The following is a 15935-nucleotide window of genomic DNA, read 5'->3' on the forward strand; positions in this document are numbered from 1 at the left end:
AATGGGGTCAAAATGATTCCTTGCAAAATGTACAGAATTTACCACATTTTTAAGAACTGCCTCGTGTTCCATTGCATATATGCTTGTTCTTTAATAGATACTATGTTCCTTTGCTCTACTTGATTTTACCAGTTTACAAAAATAATCCTGCCTTCATGGTTTAAACAGCAATCATTACATAACAACAAAATATGTATTCAGAAAGAGACGTGAAATTCTTTATTTTAGCCAAACTTGAAATTTTCCTGGAATGGAAATTTTCAGCCACTCTTTTGTTGTCGTTTAATATAAGAACCTAAATTGATCTTTATTACTTCAACAGTTTTTACATGGATAACCCCCAATTTTAATGAAGATTATATTATTCTTTTAGAAAATATGTACACATTGCAAAAATTTCCCAAAAAATTCACAGCCAACTTCTCAATTCTGACTCAAGGTTACCCTATAGGAAAGCATAGAGCTGCTCTATAGGGTCTCTGAAACTGACGCTCTTTTCGAAAGCAGACTTCTACATCTTTCTACCGTGGAGCCACTGGTGGCCACTGACCACTGGCCTGGTTAGCAGCACGATGCTCCACCCACTGCATCCCTAGAGTTCCCTTTTCAAACAATTACTAAGATAACAATCTTCTTTATAACCTATATACATAATAAGGATTTATTTAACCTTTGGGTAATCATGCAGTAAATGTTTCTTTAACTATCAAACTCTTTCACTGCCATTGGGTAGATCCGGCCTTACAGAGACTCCATAGGACAACATCTCATAGAGATGCCACAGGACAAGTAGAACTTCCCTGTAGGTTTCTAAGACTAAATTTTGACAGGAGTAGAAAGCCTAGTCTTTTGCAAAGCAGCTTCAGGTTTCGCACTGTTGACCTTGCAGTTAGCAGCCCAATGTATAACCACCACAAGGCCATCGATGAGTCAGAATTGACTCAGTGGCAGAAAGAATGAGTGATAGGACGAAGTAGAACTGTCCCTTTGGGCTTCCAAGACTTTAAATCTTTCCAGGACTAGACAGCACCATCTTTTCCCCACCAAGCGGTTGGTGGGATCAAAATGCTGACAATAAGTAAGTAACTCACGACCCCGCCTGAGCTCCTTTCCATAAATAGATAAATAAAGGCACTGATTTGATATTGGAGTCATTCTCTGTGACCAGTTTTATTTGTTCACTGTCGGCTCATAAAGTTTGGCATGTTTCCATGTCAGTAAATAATTATTTATATTTTCATTGTGTGTATGACTGTGATTTTTGAACCTTTCAAATTGGTCTGTTGGGTGAATGTGATACAATTTTATTTTACTTATTGCCTTTCGGTAGTTCCTCGGGCCGTTTACAGCTCTTTGTTTTCTTCTGCCTCTGTCACTCACGTTGGCAGGAACACCCTACGTACGTTTTCCCCTCAGCTCCTTCAAATAACTTCCTAAAGTCAGAATTATTTTCATAAATATGATGCTACTCACTATACATGTTTTATTAAGTTGTGCTCTAGCCTCCACATAGGAGCTATACTTTTTAAGGCATCATCAAAACCTCGAAGAATTACTCACTGATGGCCAGCGTGACTTCTTTAAAAGTAAGATCTCAGTGTCTCAGGTAGCTTACCTTGGAGAGACAACCCAAGTGAATTCCCTGTACTGTCTTAGGTTGAATTTTCTCTGCAGGTAATATCCCTTCCTGTGAAGCATCTTTTATCTGTGGTTGTTTGGAGCCGTTGAGTCCATTCTAAATCACAGTAACCCCTTGGGACAGAGTCCAGTTGTCCCACTGGGTCCACTCGGGTGTGTCTTTATGGGGCCTGCCGAGTGAGTTGGAGTCACCAGGTTAACAGCTGAACACTTAACCATTGTACCGTCAAGGTGATAATGGTCAGTTTGATTATTTTCCCCCTTTGTTACCTTGTTAAAGACTTCATGCATGAACCTTACCATACTAGCTTATAGAAGTAGGAGCTCCGGTGGCCTCATGGGATACAGGTTGGGCTGCTAAACTCAAAATCTGTAGTTCTAAACCAAGAGTCACTCTAGGGAGAATGATGAGGCTTTCTGCCTCCATCGGAGTTGCAGTTTTGGAAGCCCACACGGACAGTTCTGTCCTATCCTATAAGGTCACTGTGAGCTGCAATCGAGTTCACGGTCATGAATTATAGTTCATGGGTTTTGCACTGTAAAAATTATTTTTCTTTATTTTATCAGGCATTTGAATTTCTTGGGATGTTTATAAGACTTTCCCTACTCCAAGACGCTAATCTCCCAAATTTTAGCCATTGTGTTTCTTTTTATTATTTTTTTCAGATATTAAATATCTGTGTAATTTCTTATAGTAAAAGGAAGAAGAAATGTAGATCCATGTCATTCCAATGCCATGTATAGAATTATTTTCTCTTTGATCTACTAGCTACATTTAGATATTGGAAGTGTTTTCTTCCATCTATATATGTGTTTGGTGATAGTCTCTTATTTTACCCCTGAATATGTTTGATGTATTTTTCACTTATACAGCACCTTCAAAACTAATGACCATTTTGAACATTACCCAAATATGTTCTGATGTTTGTGTACAGCAGCCTTACCGTAGAGCTAAACAGATAAATATGCATAAAAGACATTTAAGAATATTGTCATAATACATGCAACTTAAATACTATCACCTCCCAAAGGCCTAGATTACTTCACTAGCTCATTATTTTAAAATTCTTGAATTAAAATTTTAAAAATTAATATTGCTCTGAAACACAGTAAAAAGAAAACTTCTTAATATTTCACAAAACAACATAGCACTAATAGAGAATCTTGATAAAGATAGAACATAACAGACTAGTTAGACTTGTTTGTAATGCCAATTTATGCAATTAAAAATACATAATTTATATGAATACTCCCCAAACTCAAAAACCACATTCACTGCCGTTGTGTCAATTCAATCGCCTAATGGCCATATAGGACGGACATAGCAAACTGCCCCTTTTGGTTTTTGAGATTATCAGTCTTTATGGAAGTTATGAAATGTCATCTTTTTTACTGCAGAGCAGCTGGAAGGTTTGAGCTGCTGACTACAGTTAACAGCCAAATTCCTAATTCACTACTCCATAAAAATTAAATATGTTCACATAATTTTAAAATACATCTTGTTCTCTGATCATAAACTACTTGCAGATTAAAAAGGTGATGGTATTCAAAACAAAAAATAATAATTCTAGAACATCAAGGATGGTTCAGCATTAAGAAAGATATAAATGTAATATAGTTTATGAAATAAGTTAAATGGGAAAAAGGATTATCTCCATAAATGCTGAAAAAAATAATAAAATTGACTGTTTTTCATGTGATAAATAACCACTAAATAAGATAGGAATATGTCGGTGATTCATTAACTTGCAAAAGCATATTCAATAAAAGAAACATCAGACACTTTGTGTCTTAACTGTAAAACCATAGAAGCATCCCTAGTTTAAGAGAAGTAGGTCAATGGAACACTACACAGCCATCAAAAAAGCATGAGATGTATTCCTGAGTCTTAGGTGAAAAGATTTTGAAAATATTCTTCCAAGAGTAGCTGGGTCATTATATTTATTTAAAACAAACTATCTAAATGCACTGAACTGAGAATGAAGGGTTGGGACAGGGGAGGGGAAGAATTGACATAAATATTTACATATTTTTTCTGTTTATGAGTTATTTTTTGCCACTCGAGTAGGGAACTGTCAAAATTCCCTATGTACACTTAATTCTTTCTACATCTCTTAATTTCTAGGACTCTTCTGTTTCCAATATATTTGTAATTACTTGACTTTATAATTTGTACTGGTTTAGCAAAAGGACTTTGGAGCTGAATAGAAATGACCTTTTTTTGTAAATTGCTTACCCTTTTTAAAAATTTTTATTTTATTTTTTTACTTACCCTTTTTGCAGCTCAATTTTCTCATCTTAAAATGTAGATAATTTCTTCCTCATTCTGTGTGTGCGCGTGTGTGTGTGTGTGTGTGTGTGTGTGTGTAGTAAATGATCTCAAATCTATGAGGTTCTGAGTACAATGTCTAGCATATCCTAAGCGGTGGCTCATTGACAGTACCTTTACTCTAATTATATATAGTTTAGCTAACATAAATTGCGATGGGAAACGTAGCTTTGTTTATCCAGCTTCTCAGTTCCTTTGTGTGATTTTCGTAGTATAGGGATTGTGTGTGTTATCTTCTCTCCCAAGACATGACTGTTAAGGAGATCTGGTTTCTAATGACTTTTGCAGTTGCGGGCACATGCTGTGGATATTAACGGGAACCAAGTGGAGAACCCCATTGACATTGTCATCAATGTTATTGATATGAATGATAATCGACCCGAGTTCTTGCACCAGGTTTGGAATGGGACGGTACCGGAGGGATCAAAGCCGGGTAAGTCTGAAGATAGCCTTTCAGAGGTAACTGAGGACGCACAGAATATCCCCCGGCCCTGTGCTACCTAAATGAGAGAAGGAGAAATCAGAGGAGTCTTTTCCTGTCATTTTCTCTCATTCATGATGCTTTTAGGAAAAGAGGAAGGTAATTTGGGAGAGGTAAGTGATTGCAGGGAGAAAATAGACAAATATCACTCTCACAGGCCACAATCATTTTCTGTACTTTGAAACACATATACTGCACTATTTGGTTCTAAATGATAAAACCTATAGGGGATTTTTGTTGTATCCTGATGGTGTTAATGCCGGCCGTAGACAGCATTAGAAAATGCAGGGCTTTCCTGTTCATCTTGTTTTTACTTAGCAGCAACTGAAATATAATGGTAAAGACTTACAGATTATTGGTGAACTTGGGATCAGGTAGTAATGCAAACCCCCTCCAACGCCCCTCCACAAAAAAACCCCAAAGAGTGTAAGGGCCTGGTGACAGCTGCGATTGCTGCCTTCACCCTAAACTAACTGCTTACCCTCGTGATGGCCCTTGCTGCCCTCATCTTTCAATCTGGTCTAATTTAAAGTGACCTGGCCCCGATTAGCTGTTGCCAAAAGCCTCTGACCATTGTAAAATAATATTTAACCAAGATTTCAGACACTTTGTACTGAAAACGCTTGACACTTCAGTCCCAGTAGGACAGCAAGGCGAGTCTGAAGAACTGGTGGCTGAGAACAGCAGTGTGTCTGGCCAGGGAGGAGCTCCTAGTCGGCCAGCCTACTTGAGATGATTTAGGGTGAAGAGGACAGTTCATATGCTGTGTGATTTTTTTTTTTATTTAAAAACTCAACCCTTCAAGATTGTGCTTTTCGTCTCTGCCGTGTGCATCAATACTCCACGCAGTTCCGTTATACGTAAGCCAGTTTCTAGATGAACTCTGCTTTGGGTTGGTGTGTTCCACTGGCGCCAGTGTGTGCCTCCATTTAGAAGATGGCTGTAGTGGGAGGTTAGGAGAGGACTGTACAGGAATCGCTCCATCTGCGGTTCCTTCTGAGTCTGGTTTGCAGAGTGGATTTCTCTGGTGTTTTAAAGAACGATAAAAGCACAGGTAACAAAGTAGTATTCAAAGATTACAAATGTATGTCGACTTTGGGCTTTTCTGATGGGAAGATTTTTGTTTAATTAACTTCTTTTTGGACCTCTCTGATATCAAGTGTTTGTTTTTTAAAGTACAACTTTACCAAAATTGTCCAAAATAGATACTTAAAGGTATACGTTATCCATTTGACAGTGTTTTCCCGTATAAGGCTTCCATAAATGATAACCATTCATTTCACGAGACCATTTCTGACTATTTATATGGTGGTTTTGTGAACCTTGAAAATTTCCTTCTAATTATGTGATGAGCCTTGAGTTACATTCCATTGCATCCCATAATGAGGCTTAAGAGCTGGGCTCTACTTTGTGAGTTGTACTCATTTGTTCATCTTACCAGTATTACAGGACATGTGCTGAGTGGTAGCCAGTCTCCTGACACTATTGGTCAGATGGGCAGCGAGATCCTGCTATATTGGAGCGTATGTTCTAAGAAACGGGACCACAAGCAAATACACAATACATGAGGGAGTACCCCCAAAAGACTGGAATTCTTTTCTAAGCTATATATTAAATTTTTTTACCAAACAACTTTATCACCTTTCTTGGAAACGTTTTTCAAACTCACCTGTTTGGATGGCTGGCAGCACCTCCCTTGCTTTTTCTTCACCTCTTCTATGCCATCACATCATTGTCTTTTCATGCCCCCCAGTATTTGCGGAAACAAAAAGACGTGCCACAGAGTGAGGTCAGGTGAGTATGGTGCGTGGGGCAAGAGAGGCATGCTGTGTTTTGCTCAAAACTGGCACACTGAGATGGCTGTGTGAGCAGGTGCATTGTCCTGATGGCAAAACCAGTCCCCATCTGCCACAAGTCAGGCCTTTTTTGTCACACACCATTACACAATCTTTTTAGATCCTCATAATTAGAAAGCTAGATTAACAGTCTGACCCGGTGGGACAAACTCCAAATACAGCATTGTCTCTTTGGAAAGTTGACAGATATCCAGAATGAGGTTTGTCATTAATCGGCATTTAACCTCTTTTTTAAACTAGAAAAACTACTTGTACAATTTCATTTTTCACATAGTGCGGCCCTTCTAAGCTGTGTTCAACAGCACAACAGTTTCTGCAGCATTTTTCCCAAGCAGGAAACAAAACGTCACAGCCGCACGCTGTTCTCTTAAATTGGCCTTCACAAAAAAACAAGGTTCAAGTGAAACTGCTTTCACAAAAAAAATTCACTGTGACCAGAGAGAAACTTCCATAGGTGATGCCAATGGGTGCACTAACTCAAGCGTGAGTTGCTTGATGCTCACCTGGCAGGGAAAATGCATATTACCACAGCTCTGCTCTGTGCAGCGCAATTCTGGTTTTGGGGGGCACCCCCCTCATAGGTTTAGTGGTTGATAGTTACTTTGAAGAAAAAGTTGGTACTTGCCTTGGCTCTTTTTAAAAGGCCAAGCTCACTGAAAACAAATTTGGATCATCTGGCCAAGGCATGGTGTTTTATCCTTGGGACAAAAGCATGTTCTACAGTCATGGAGTTAAATCCAATTCACCAAAGCCTCTTATGTATCAGTGTAGAACGAATCGCTGTAGGGTTTGAATGGTCGGGTCTGCCAGAAACAGATCTGTAGTCCTTCCTTCCAAGGCCCTTCGGGGTGCACTTAGACTGCCAGCTTTCTGTGCCATCTACAAGGAACAGCAAAAATAAAGTAGAACCAAATTTAGAGCATTCGAGGACAAAGTAGACTAGAGATAAGAGCCTCTATAATATAGTTCTTCAAAGGAAAAGATTCCATTGAACAAATCATTCTAAATAGTAACTACTTTTGTCTCTCCTTCCAAATAAAAGCGTTCCCTAGCAAGTGTGAATGTATTTGGTGCTAATGCTGTGTAGATTTTCCTTCCAAAAAGATCTTCCAAATTGAAGTCCCTAAGTTGGTTGCAATGTTCTTTTAATCTTGTAAGAAATAATGAACCACAATGTCAAATCCCTACTCAATGTACCAAAACAGTAATGCATGAAATGCTTGCTTATGACCTGAATAAATGGAGTGTGCCTTGCGATGCACACAGCTCACTTTCAGAGCGCGAGTGAGTTAGGCACTGGGGAGAATTATGCTCAGCAGGACTTTTAGGCATGACTGTATAAAGAAAGAAAGTGTGGCAGAGGGAAAGAATCAGTGCCCATGAAATATATTTCTGACTGCATTTGTATGAATTATTATTTGTGTTTTTTATAAATTATGATCTGAAGTGGATGTTTTCAAAAAGTGTATAGTGAGTTCTTCTCACATAGGGAAAAATTTAGTATAACGATATGCACGCATATATTTACATGTTACACTGGCCTTTTCAACTATCTAGACTGTGCTTTATTTTTAACGAAATAGCCTTCTTAATAGTATTTCTTTTTATCGAGTCTTAAGTGATTAAATGTTTGTTTTGAAGAATTAAAAAATAAGAGTTATCCAAAAGCTAAATATACTTAAAAACAAACAAACGGATTCTAAGGTGAAGAGTTACCCTTCATTTATTTACGTGTATTATCTCTAGGAACATATGTGATGACTGTAACTGCTATTGATGCTGATGACCCAAACGCCCTCAATGGAATGCTGAGATACAGAATCCTGTCCCAAGCACCAAGCACCCCGTCGCCCAACATGTTTACAATCAACAACGAAACTGGTGATATTATCACAGTGGCCGCTGGACTGGATCGAGAAGTAAGCCAACTAAGACCTGTATTTCAATTTGTTTTTAATCTTAAAAGTATCTCCTGCGCTTTATCACCATTTAATATTATGCTCAGTCTCCATAATACTATTCAAGTTTTTATTTTTGTTTAAAAAACTGTTGCAGTGTTTTTCTACAAAACTTCAAATTGGTTCAATTATATATGCATTTTAAACAAAGCACTGCTAATCTGTGGAATATTTCATGTGATTAGTGATTATTAAGTCATAGGTGACTCTGGCAAATGGCTTGGTATTTTTGTTCATTTTTTAATACCTTCTTCATGTTTCCTTGGTTTTTCTTTATATTCCAAGGTTTTTGTTGTGTGCAGAATTAAATTAGATTTCAAGCCCAAGTAATTGCAGAAACTTTGGGTAATTTTTTTTACTATTTGTATTTTTAAGAGACTGAAGCTCGCATACACGTGATTAGCGGTTCAGAGCTGCTGTGAATGGTTTCTTGTGAAAGAGATTATCTCCTTCAGAACTTGTCCCTCAAATCTAGGATTTATTTATTTAACAAGTTATTTAACATCGTAGCTGCGTAACTGCTCCCAACAAGCCATTGAAGCTGTAGATGCAGAGGAACATACTTCTGGCATATTATGCTATTGAATGGCACCGAATGTGGAAGTATCCCAAGCTGAGAGACGATGGGCATTCCTTTTAGTCGCCAGGGGACCCTGTGAAAGGCCTCAACCTCCCTCTCTGCTATTTCCCCCTTTGTTTTGTTCACGTGATTTCTGCTGGCACAAAGACCTCGCGCCTTCTTCTTGATCTCCAACCTCCTACTTCATGCTCCGCTTCAAGCTTTACTTAGAAGCTCGCTTAAAAATTTCCGCCCTGATGAATCTTTTTACAACCCTTTCCTAGTGTGCTCTGAACACTTTTGTTGCAGAGTCTCAAGGTCATTGTTTTGGCCATGAGTGATCACATTTTGAGTGAATTATCAAAGTATCAATTTATAAAGACACCTGCTTCACAGATTTCTGGCTGAGTCAGCTTTTACTGCACTGAGATCTCAGATTATATATGTAAAAAAAATTGTACCCACCATAATAAATATTATTGACAAGGGTTTTTAAAGTTGGTTTTTATGGTGTTCGATTTCCTTACTAGCAATCACTTGCATTGGATCGAAGCAAATGCTACTGTCCCAATTAATTATATACACACGATGGTGCTAGAAGCAGTATGATAAAGTCACATGCGGCAGTCACAATTGCTTTATTTACCACACAGTTGAAAGCCTCACTCACGGACTAGCTGGATGCCTATTACGCCCTAGCCATTAACGTTCAGGCAGCAGCACGTCTTCCTCAAGAATGCGCTTGGTCAGAAATGCATTTCATTCGGGGGCAGTCTTTTCCGCTTAGTGATACTTAGAATATGTGTGTTTGTCCACCTCTTCCATTCCCAAATGGGATATGATCGTTAAGTGTTTGTTAAACTCAGCATGAAGAGCATGCTTTATATGAGAGACAGACGGTGTATTTTGGTTTTGTTTTGTACTATTCACTCATGAGAATGATGATACCCAAAGTCAAGCTAAAAATACTCAAACGCACTGCCTTCAAGTCCACACCAGCTCACAGCGACACCGTGGGACAGGATAGAACTGCCCCTTTGAGTTTTGGAGTGGAGCTGCTGGTAGTTTTGAATTGCCAACCTTTCAAATGGCAGGGTTCCTTTAACCAAATCAAGTGGTTGTTGGTCGATGCCTTCACAGTGGTACTGATGCAGGAACCTAGCGAGAGCAGAACAGAACTCTGCCTGGTCCTGTGCTGGACTCAGAATGACTGCTACCCTGAAGTACACTGTTCAGGCTCCTAGACCAATCCATCTCGTTGAGGGCCTTCCTCTTTTTCTTATTTTTTTTAATTAAAAGATCATATTATTAGCAGTTCTTACAACTCTTATAACAACCATACATCAATTGTATCAAGCATATTTGTACATATGTTGCCATCATTATTTTCTAAACATTTGCTTTCCATTGCGTTCTTGATAGCAGCCCCTCTTCTTTTTAACTCTCCCCCCGGTGACCCCTTGATAAATTATAAATCCTTATTATTTTGGAATCTTACACCAACTGCTGTTTCCCTCCTTTCTTTCATTGACTCTCTACTTTATCAAGCATGGAGGCCTTCTCCAGGTGCTGATCTTTCTTGATAACAGATCCCAAATATTTGAGATGAAGTCTTGCAATCTTCCTTTCTTAAGAGCACTCTAGGTGAGGGAGGGGGAAAAAAAGAGGACCTGATGCAGAGGGCTTAAGTGGAGAGCAAATGCTTTGAGAATGATTGGGGCATGGAATGTATGGATGTGCTTTATACAATTGATGTATGTATATGTGTGGATTGTGCTAAGAGTTGTATGAGCCCCTAATAAAATGCAAAAAAAGAAAAGAAAAGAAAGAGCATTCTATGCCCACCAAACTGTCTTGAAGACAGATTTGTTCATTCTGCTGGCCGGCCATGAAATAATCAGCTTCGTTGCCACCACCATAATTTGAATTCCTCAGTTTATTTTGGGCTGCCTTATTCACTGTCCAGCTTTCGATTGCATGGGAGGTGATTTAAAACACAATGGTTTGGGTCAGAAGCATCTGAGCCCTCAAAGTGCCACCCAAACTTTTGAACACTTGAAAGCAGGGGTGTCCATACTTTTTTCAGCATGCGAGCTACTTGTAAAATGATCAAGTCAAAATTATCTACCAACTACAAAAATGCAAAACATATTTATTTATTATATTTATTCATAAGTGCGTTGAGAATTCTTTATATGTACAATGCGTGTTTATGTACCTTGCATAACTACATGAGTCCATATTACACAACACAATGAACTATGTACATTCTTTGTCATGACCTGAGTCTGCTCCGATGACTTGCACTGAATGGAGTGAGCCAGGGATGCACAGTCCGGACAGTGCTGCTGACAGCCAGCCTCAAGCACACGTCCAAATGAGCATCAGTCATGGTGGAACGGTGCTTGGACTTCATGATCTTTATGTGCAAAAGGCCGACTCACATCAATAAGTAGAGCCGAATAATGCAGTCAAAGAGGTAGCACATTTTCTCATGTTTGGGTACTTTCCCTCTGCGCGTAAGTTCCAGAACTGAACCTGCGCTCTGGACTTCAGCTGAATGGCAGCTTGTAGTGTCAAAATCCACCATTCCGTATGAAAGTGATACGTTTTTGTCTTCTTACTTGGCTCAGCTCCCCCATTCATTTTAATACCCTTTCTTACATTTAAGAGAAAAAAAAACAAGGTCTAAAAATTGGCAATAACTTAGCTTGTCAGTTTTGCTGCACTTAGACATTTGTTTACGCGTGTGTTTGACACCTAAGCTTGCATCTGATTGGCTGCGCTGTATATCAGTTAAGTGATGGGATTGATGATAGGCTTACGTCTATTTTTTTAATGCCATGCGATCTACCCACACTACCTTTGCTATCAACTAGTAGACGCCCATCGACGTGTTGAGCACCCCTGCTTTAAAGAGCTTCTGAGGACTTTAAAGAAGTCTTTCGCAGACTTGCCTGCTGCAACACATCATTTGATTTCATTGCATCACTGCTGCTTCCTTGGATGCTATACTGTGATTCTAAGAAAAGTGACAACTCCAATATTTTCATTTTATCATTATGTTCCTTATTGGTCCGGTTATGGGAATTTGGGGATATTTTTGTTGTTGTTAGGTATGATCCATGATGAAAAATGTAGTCTTTGATCTTCATCAATACGTTCTTCAAGCCCTCTTCTCTTTCAGCAAGCAAGGCTATGTCATCTGCATACCATGGGTGGTTAATGAGCTTTCCTACTATCCTGATGCTCGTGCATTCTTTCGTATATAGTCCGGCTTCTTGGATTATTTTCTCAGGTTACAAATTGATTAAGTAGTGAAAGGATACAACCTTGATGAATACTTTCTTGATTTTAAGCTGTGCAGTATCCCTTTATTCTGAATGACTGCCTCTTGCTCGATAAACAAGTTCTGCATGAACACAAATAGATGTTCTATATTCCCCTTTTCACAATATTATCCATAATTTGTTATGACACACACAGCTGAATGCCATTGCATAGTAAATAAAGCACAAGTAAACATGGTTCTCATGTTCTCTGCTTTTAACAAAGGTGCACCTGACATTAACAGTGAAATCCATTGTTCCACATCCTCTTCTGCATCCAACTTTAATTTCTGACAATTCCCTGTCAATGTACTGCTTCAACCATTCTTTGGTTATCTTCAGGATAACCTTACTTGAATGTGATACAGTTTGCTAACTTGTACTTTCCATTGGGCCACATTTCTTTCCAACAGGCATATAAATGGACCCCTTTTTGTTGATTGACCAGGTTGTGGTCTTCCAAATATCTTGGCGCAGGCTTCCAGCTTGGCATGCACTTGTTGAAAAAGATACTAATTGATATCCCTACAGTTCCGTAGGATATTAATTGATACCCCATCGATTCCATTGTCTTTTGTCGACGCCTTTACTGCAGCTTGCACTTCTTCCTTTAGTCCAGGCCAGTCTGGATTGCGTGCTACTTCCTGGAAGAGTTGAATGTTGATCACATTTTTGATCTAGTGACTCCGGATTCCTCCCATCTTCTTTTGAAATGTCAGGTGCCGTTCAGTCTTGCCCATATTGTTGTTGTTAGGTGCTGTGGAGTGACCCTACGTACGACAGAATGAACCACTGTCGAGTTTCTGTGTTTGAATCCATTGTTGCAGCCACTCTGTTGCTCCATCTTGTCGAGGATCTTCTGCTTTTTCATTTCCCGTCTACTTTAACAAGCATGCTGTCCTTCTCCAGGTACTGGTCTTTCCGGAGAACATGTCCAATGTATGTAAGAGAATGCCTTACCGTTTCTGCTTCTAAGGAGCATTCTGGCTGTACTTCTTCCAAGACAGATATGTTTGTTCTTTTTGGCAGGCTATGGTCCTTTCAATATTCCTCTCCAGCACCATAATTCAAATGCATTAATTCTTCTTTGGTCTTCCTTATTTAATGTCCAACTTTCACATGCATATAAGCCTATTCAAAAATAACACAATCAACTCTCATGGAAACAACTGTCAAGTGATCACATGATGCATTGCATTGGGTTAATCTGCTTCACAAGACTTCTCTGAAGTGATGAAAAGCAAGGATGTTACTTTGAGGACTATGGCGCACCTGACCCAAGCCATGGTATTGTCATTTCCCTCAATATGCATTTCGTCCATAGAATGCTTTCAATTTAGAACTTAAGGGTTGCAGTTTTTCCTTCAGTTCTCTGAAAATGAGACATGCTATGAGCAGTCTTCCCTCTAGGTTTTCAACTTTAAATCATGGCATGTTTTGTTCTAACACTTCACTCTGTCTTTTCTAGATATCCTTTGAAATCTGCTAGCTGTTGTACATCATTTCTCTCATTCATGTCACTTACTCTGTATTCTAGAGGAATTTTAAGAGACTCCCCTAATGTTCATTAGTATCCTATTTGTAAATTCTGTTCTTGAGGTGGTCTCTGTAATCAGGTGGGGTCTACTCAAGTTTATACATTGACTTCTTTTCATTTTCTTCAATGTCAACTTGAACCGGTGGACAAGCAATTGATGGGCGGTTCAAAGTCAGTCTGTGGCTTAGTTCTCAATGATTATACTGAATTTCCTGAAATGGATGTAGTATATTTAATCCCTTTGTAGGCTGTCTGGTGAAGTTCAAGTGTATGTTGTTGTTGTTGGCTACCTTTGAGTTGGTTCCCACTCATAATGACCCAGTGTACACTGAGATAAACACTTCTTGATCCTGTCCCGTCCTCAAAATCGTTGGTATGTTATTGGTGCCGTTATTGTGCCAATCATCTTATAAAGAGCCTCCCTCTTTTAAGTAGACCCTCTCTGTTACCAGTCATGATGTCCTTTTCCATGAACTGGACTGAAGAACTTGAGACACCAAATCTCCCTGTCCTTGATCCCAAGGAATATTTTGGCTGTCCTTCTTCCAAGATGGATTTGCCCATGGATATAAAAAACAAAACAGAACAGAACTCGCTGCCATCGTGTGGAATCAGACTTGTGGTAGAACTGCCCCTCTGGGTTTCTGAAACTATAACTCTTTATGAAAATAAAAAGGCTCATGTCTCTCCCCCAGAGCAGCTGGTGGTTTCCACTGCTGGCTTAACAATTATAGTGGCTCAACTTGTAACACACTGCATCATCATAATCTATGCTTGGTATAGTCAATCTTGGTATTGTCTAACACCATGGGAATATTTTCCAACTATTAACCCTTCTATTTTGTTTCCAACTTCTATATGTCAGTCTCCAATAATAGTCAGTGACTTTGGATTTCATCTGCAGATTACCGTTTCATCACCTTGAATATGAGTCAGTGTGTATATTTGGATAATAGTCATATTAACTGGTCTTCCTTGTAGGTGTATGTTTATTATCTTATCACTGGCATCCTGGTATTTCTGGATATATATTAAAATGTTCATTTTGTCAGTGATTGTGACACTGCTCCTCTTCTGTCAATCCCATTTCAAATGGCCAATTTAGTGCATGTTAGTGCTCTGATTCTCAGGGACTGGTCTTCAAAAGTTCCATTTCACTTTGGACAAACTTCCTGTTTCCCCTGAGGCATACTTTGTATGTTGTACATTCTGATTATGTGCGACTTTGTGCATCTGTTTCTTCTCATTGTGCATACGGCCAGGGTGTGCTCACCTAAGAATGCACCTGACTCCCTCTTGTTCCTACTCCTTCAGGAGAGGCAGGAATGGGTCGGAAACTGGTTTTCATTCAGGAGTATTCCCATCATGTCACCTGTCTTATGCAAATAGCCAGGCTTAGAAAGCTAAAGACAGTTTTACCAAAGCAGAATAACCACATTTAAAAACCAAAGAGGCTTCTTTCAATTTAGAGGGTGAGTCTGAAGTCAGACTGTAATGGTGGGCAAATGTATCGTACAGTGGATACAAGCTAGCTATTCACTAGGCCCCGATGAAACTAGTGTGGAAATGGATATAAAACTATAGAGTCTGAAGTTAGATTGTACCATAGGCGACATAAATTCCTGACAGTGAAATTATTAAATACAACAATGAGATATGGAAAATTATGGAAACCTTTCATTTTCTGAAAGTCATTTAACATAACAAAACCTCTATCTATCCTTATCCTTATGTTAATTCTACATGTGATGGCTTATGGTAATTCTATATGTGATGGCTTATGGTAATTCTACATGTGATCGCTTATGGTAATTCTACATGCATTCGCTTATGGTAATTGTGCATGTGGCTTGCGGGAGAAATGACTTGACTCTTTCAAGCCTCATCCAAGCTCCAGAATATTTTATTTCTAAAAAAGTCCAAAGTTTCTTTCTACAGAAACTAATTTCTGTCTTCATTCTCCCAGGATATATGCCTTAAGTGATTGAACATCTAGTCATTGAAATGCATAATGTGATTCAGGCTTTTTACTTTTTGTTTCATGGACAGGTTTAAAAGGTATCCATTTTGCAGGGGGCTCTCTGGGCCTAAAGCAGTCGCCATCACATTAACTAGACTTCTTTTGAAAAATCTCCATTTGACTTCCTGTGACTTTATGCTGTGATGCCACTTCTTGTCACCCTTTTAAAATATATTTTTTATATTTATATATTTAAATGTATAAATATAAAAGGGACAGGATTCTGCT

At 38.9% G+C, this 15935-nt stretch overlaps 1 protein-coding gene across 1 annotated transcript in view; it reads left to right on the forward strand.

Moving 5' to 3' along the window:
• The window catches only part of CDH2 (cadherin 2), a 256551-nt gene that overhangs the window by 182924 nt on the left and 57692 nt on the right, over positions 1 to 15935 (forward strand). Inside the window, exons 6-7 of the mRNA XM_075533054.1 lie at positions 4256 to 4400; positions 8051 to 8223. Coding sequence (XP_075389169.1) covers positions 4256 to 4400; positions 8051 to 8223 — 318 coding nt within the window. The remainder of the gene's footprint in view (positions 1 to 4255; positions 4401 to 8050; positions 8224 to 15935) is intronic.

Source organism: Tenrec ecaudatus, chromosome 15 (genome assembly GCF_050624435.1).
Source record: "Tenrec ecaudatus isolate mTenEca1 chromosome 15, mTenEca1.hap1, whole genome shotgun sequence".
Lineage (NCBI taxonomy): Eukaryota > Metazoa > Chordata > Mammalia > Afrosoricida > Tenrecidae > Tenrec > Tenrec ecaudatus.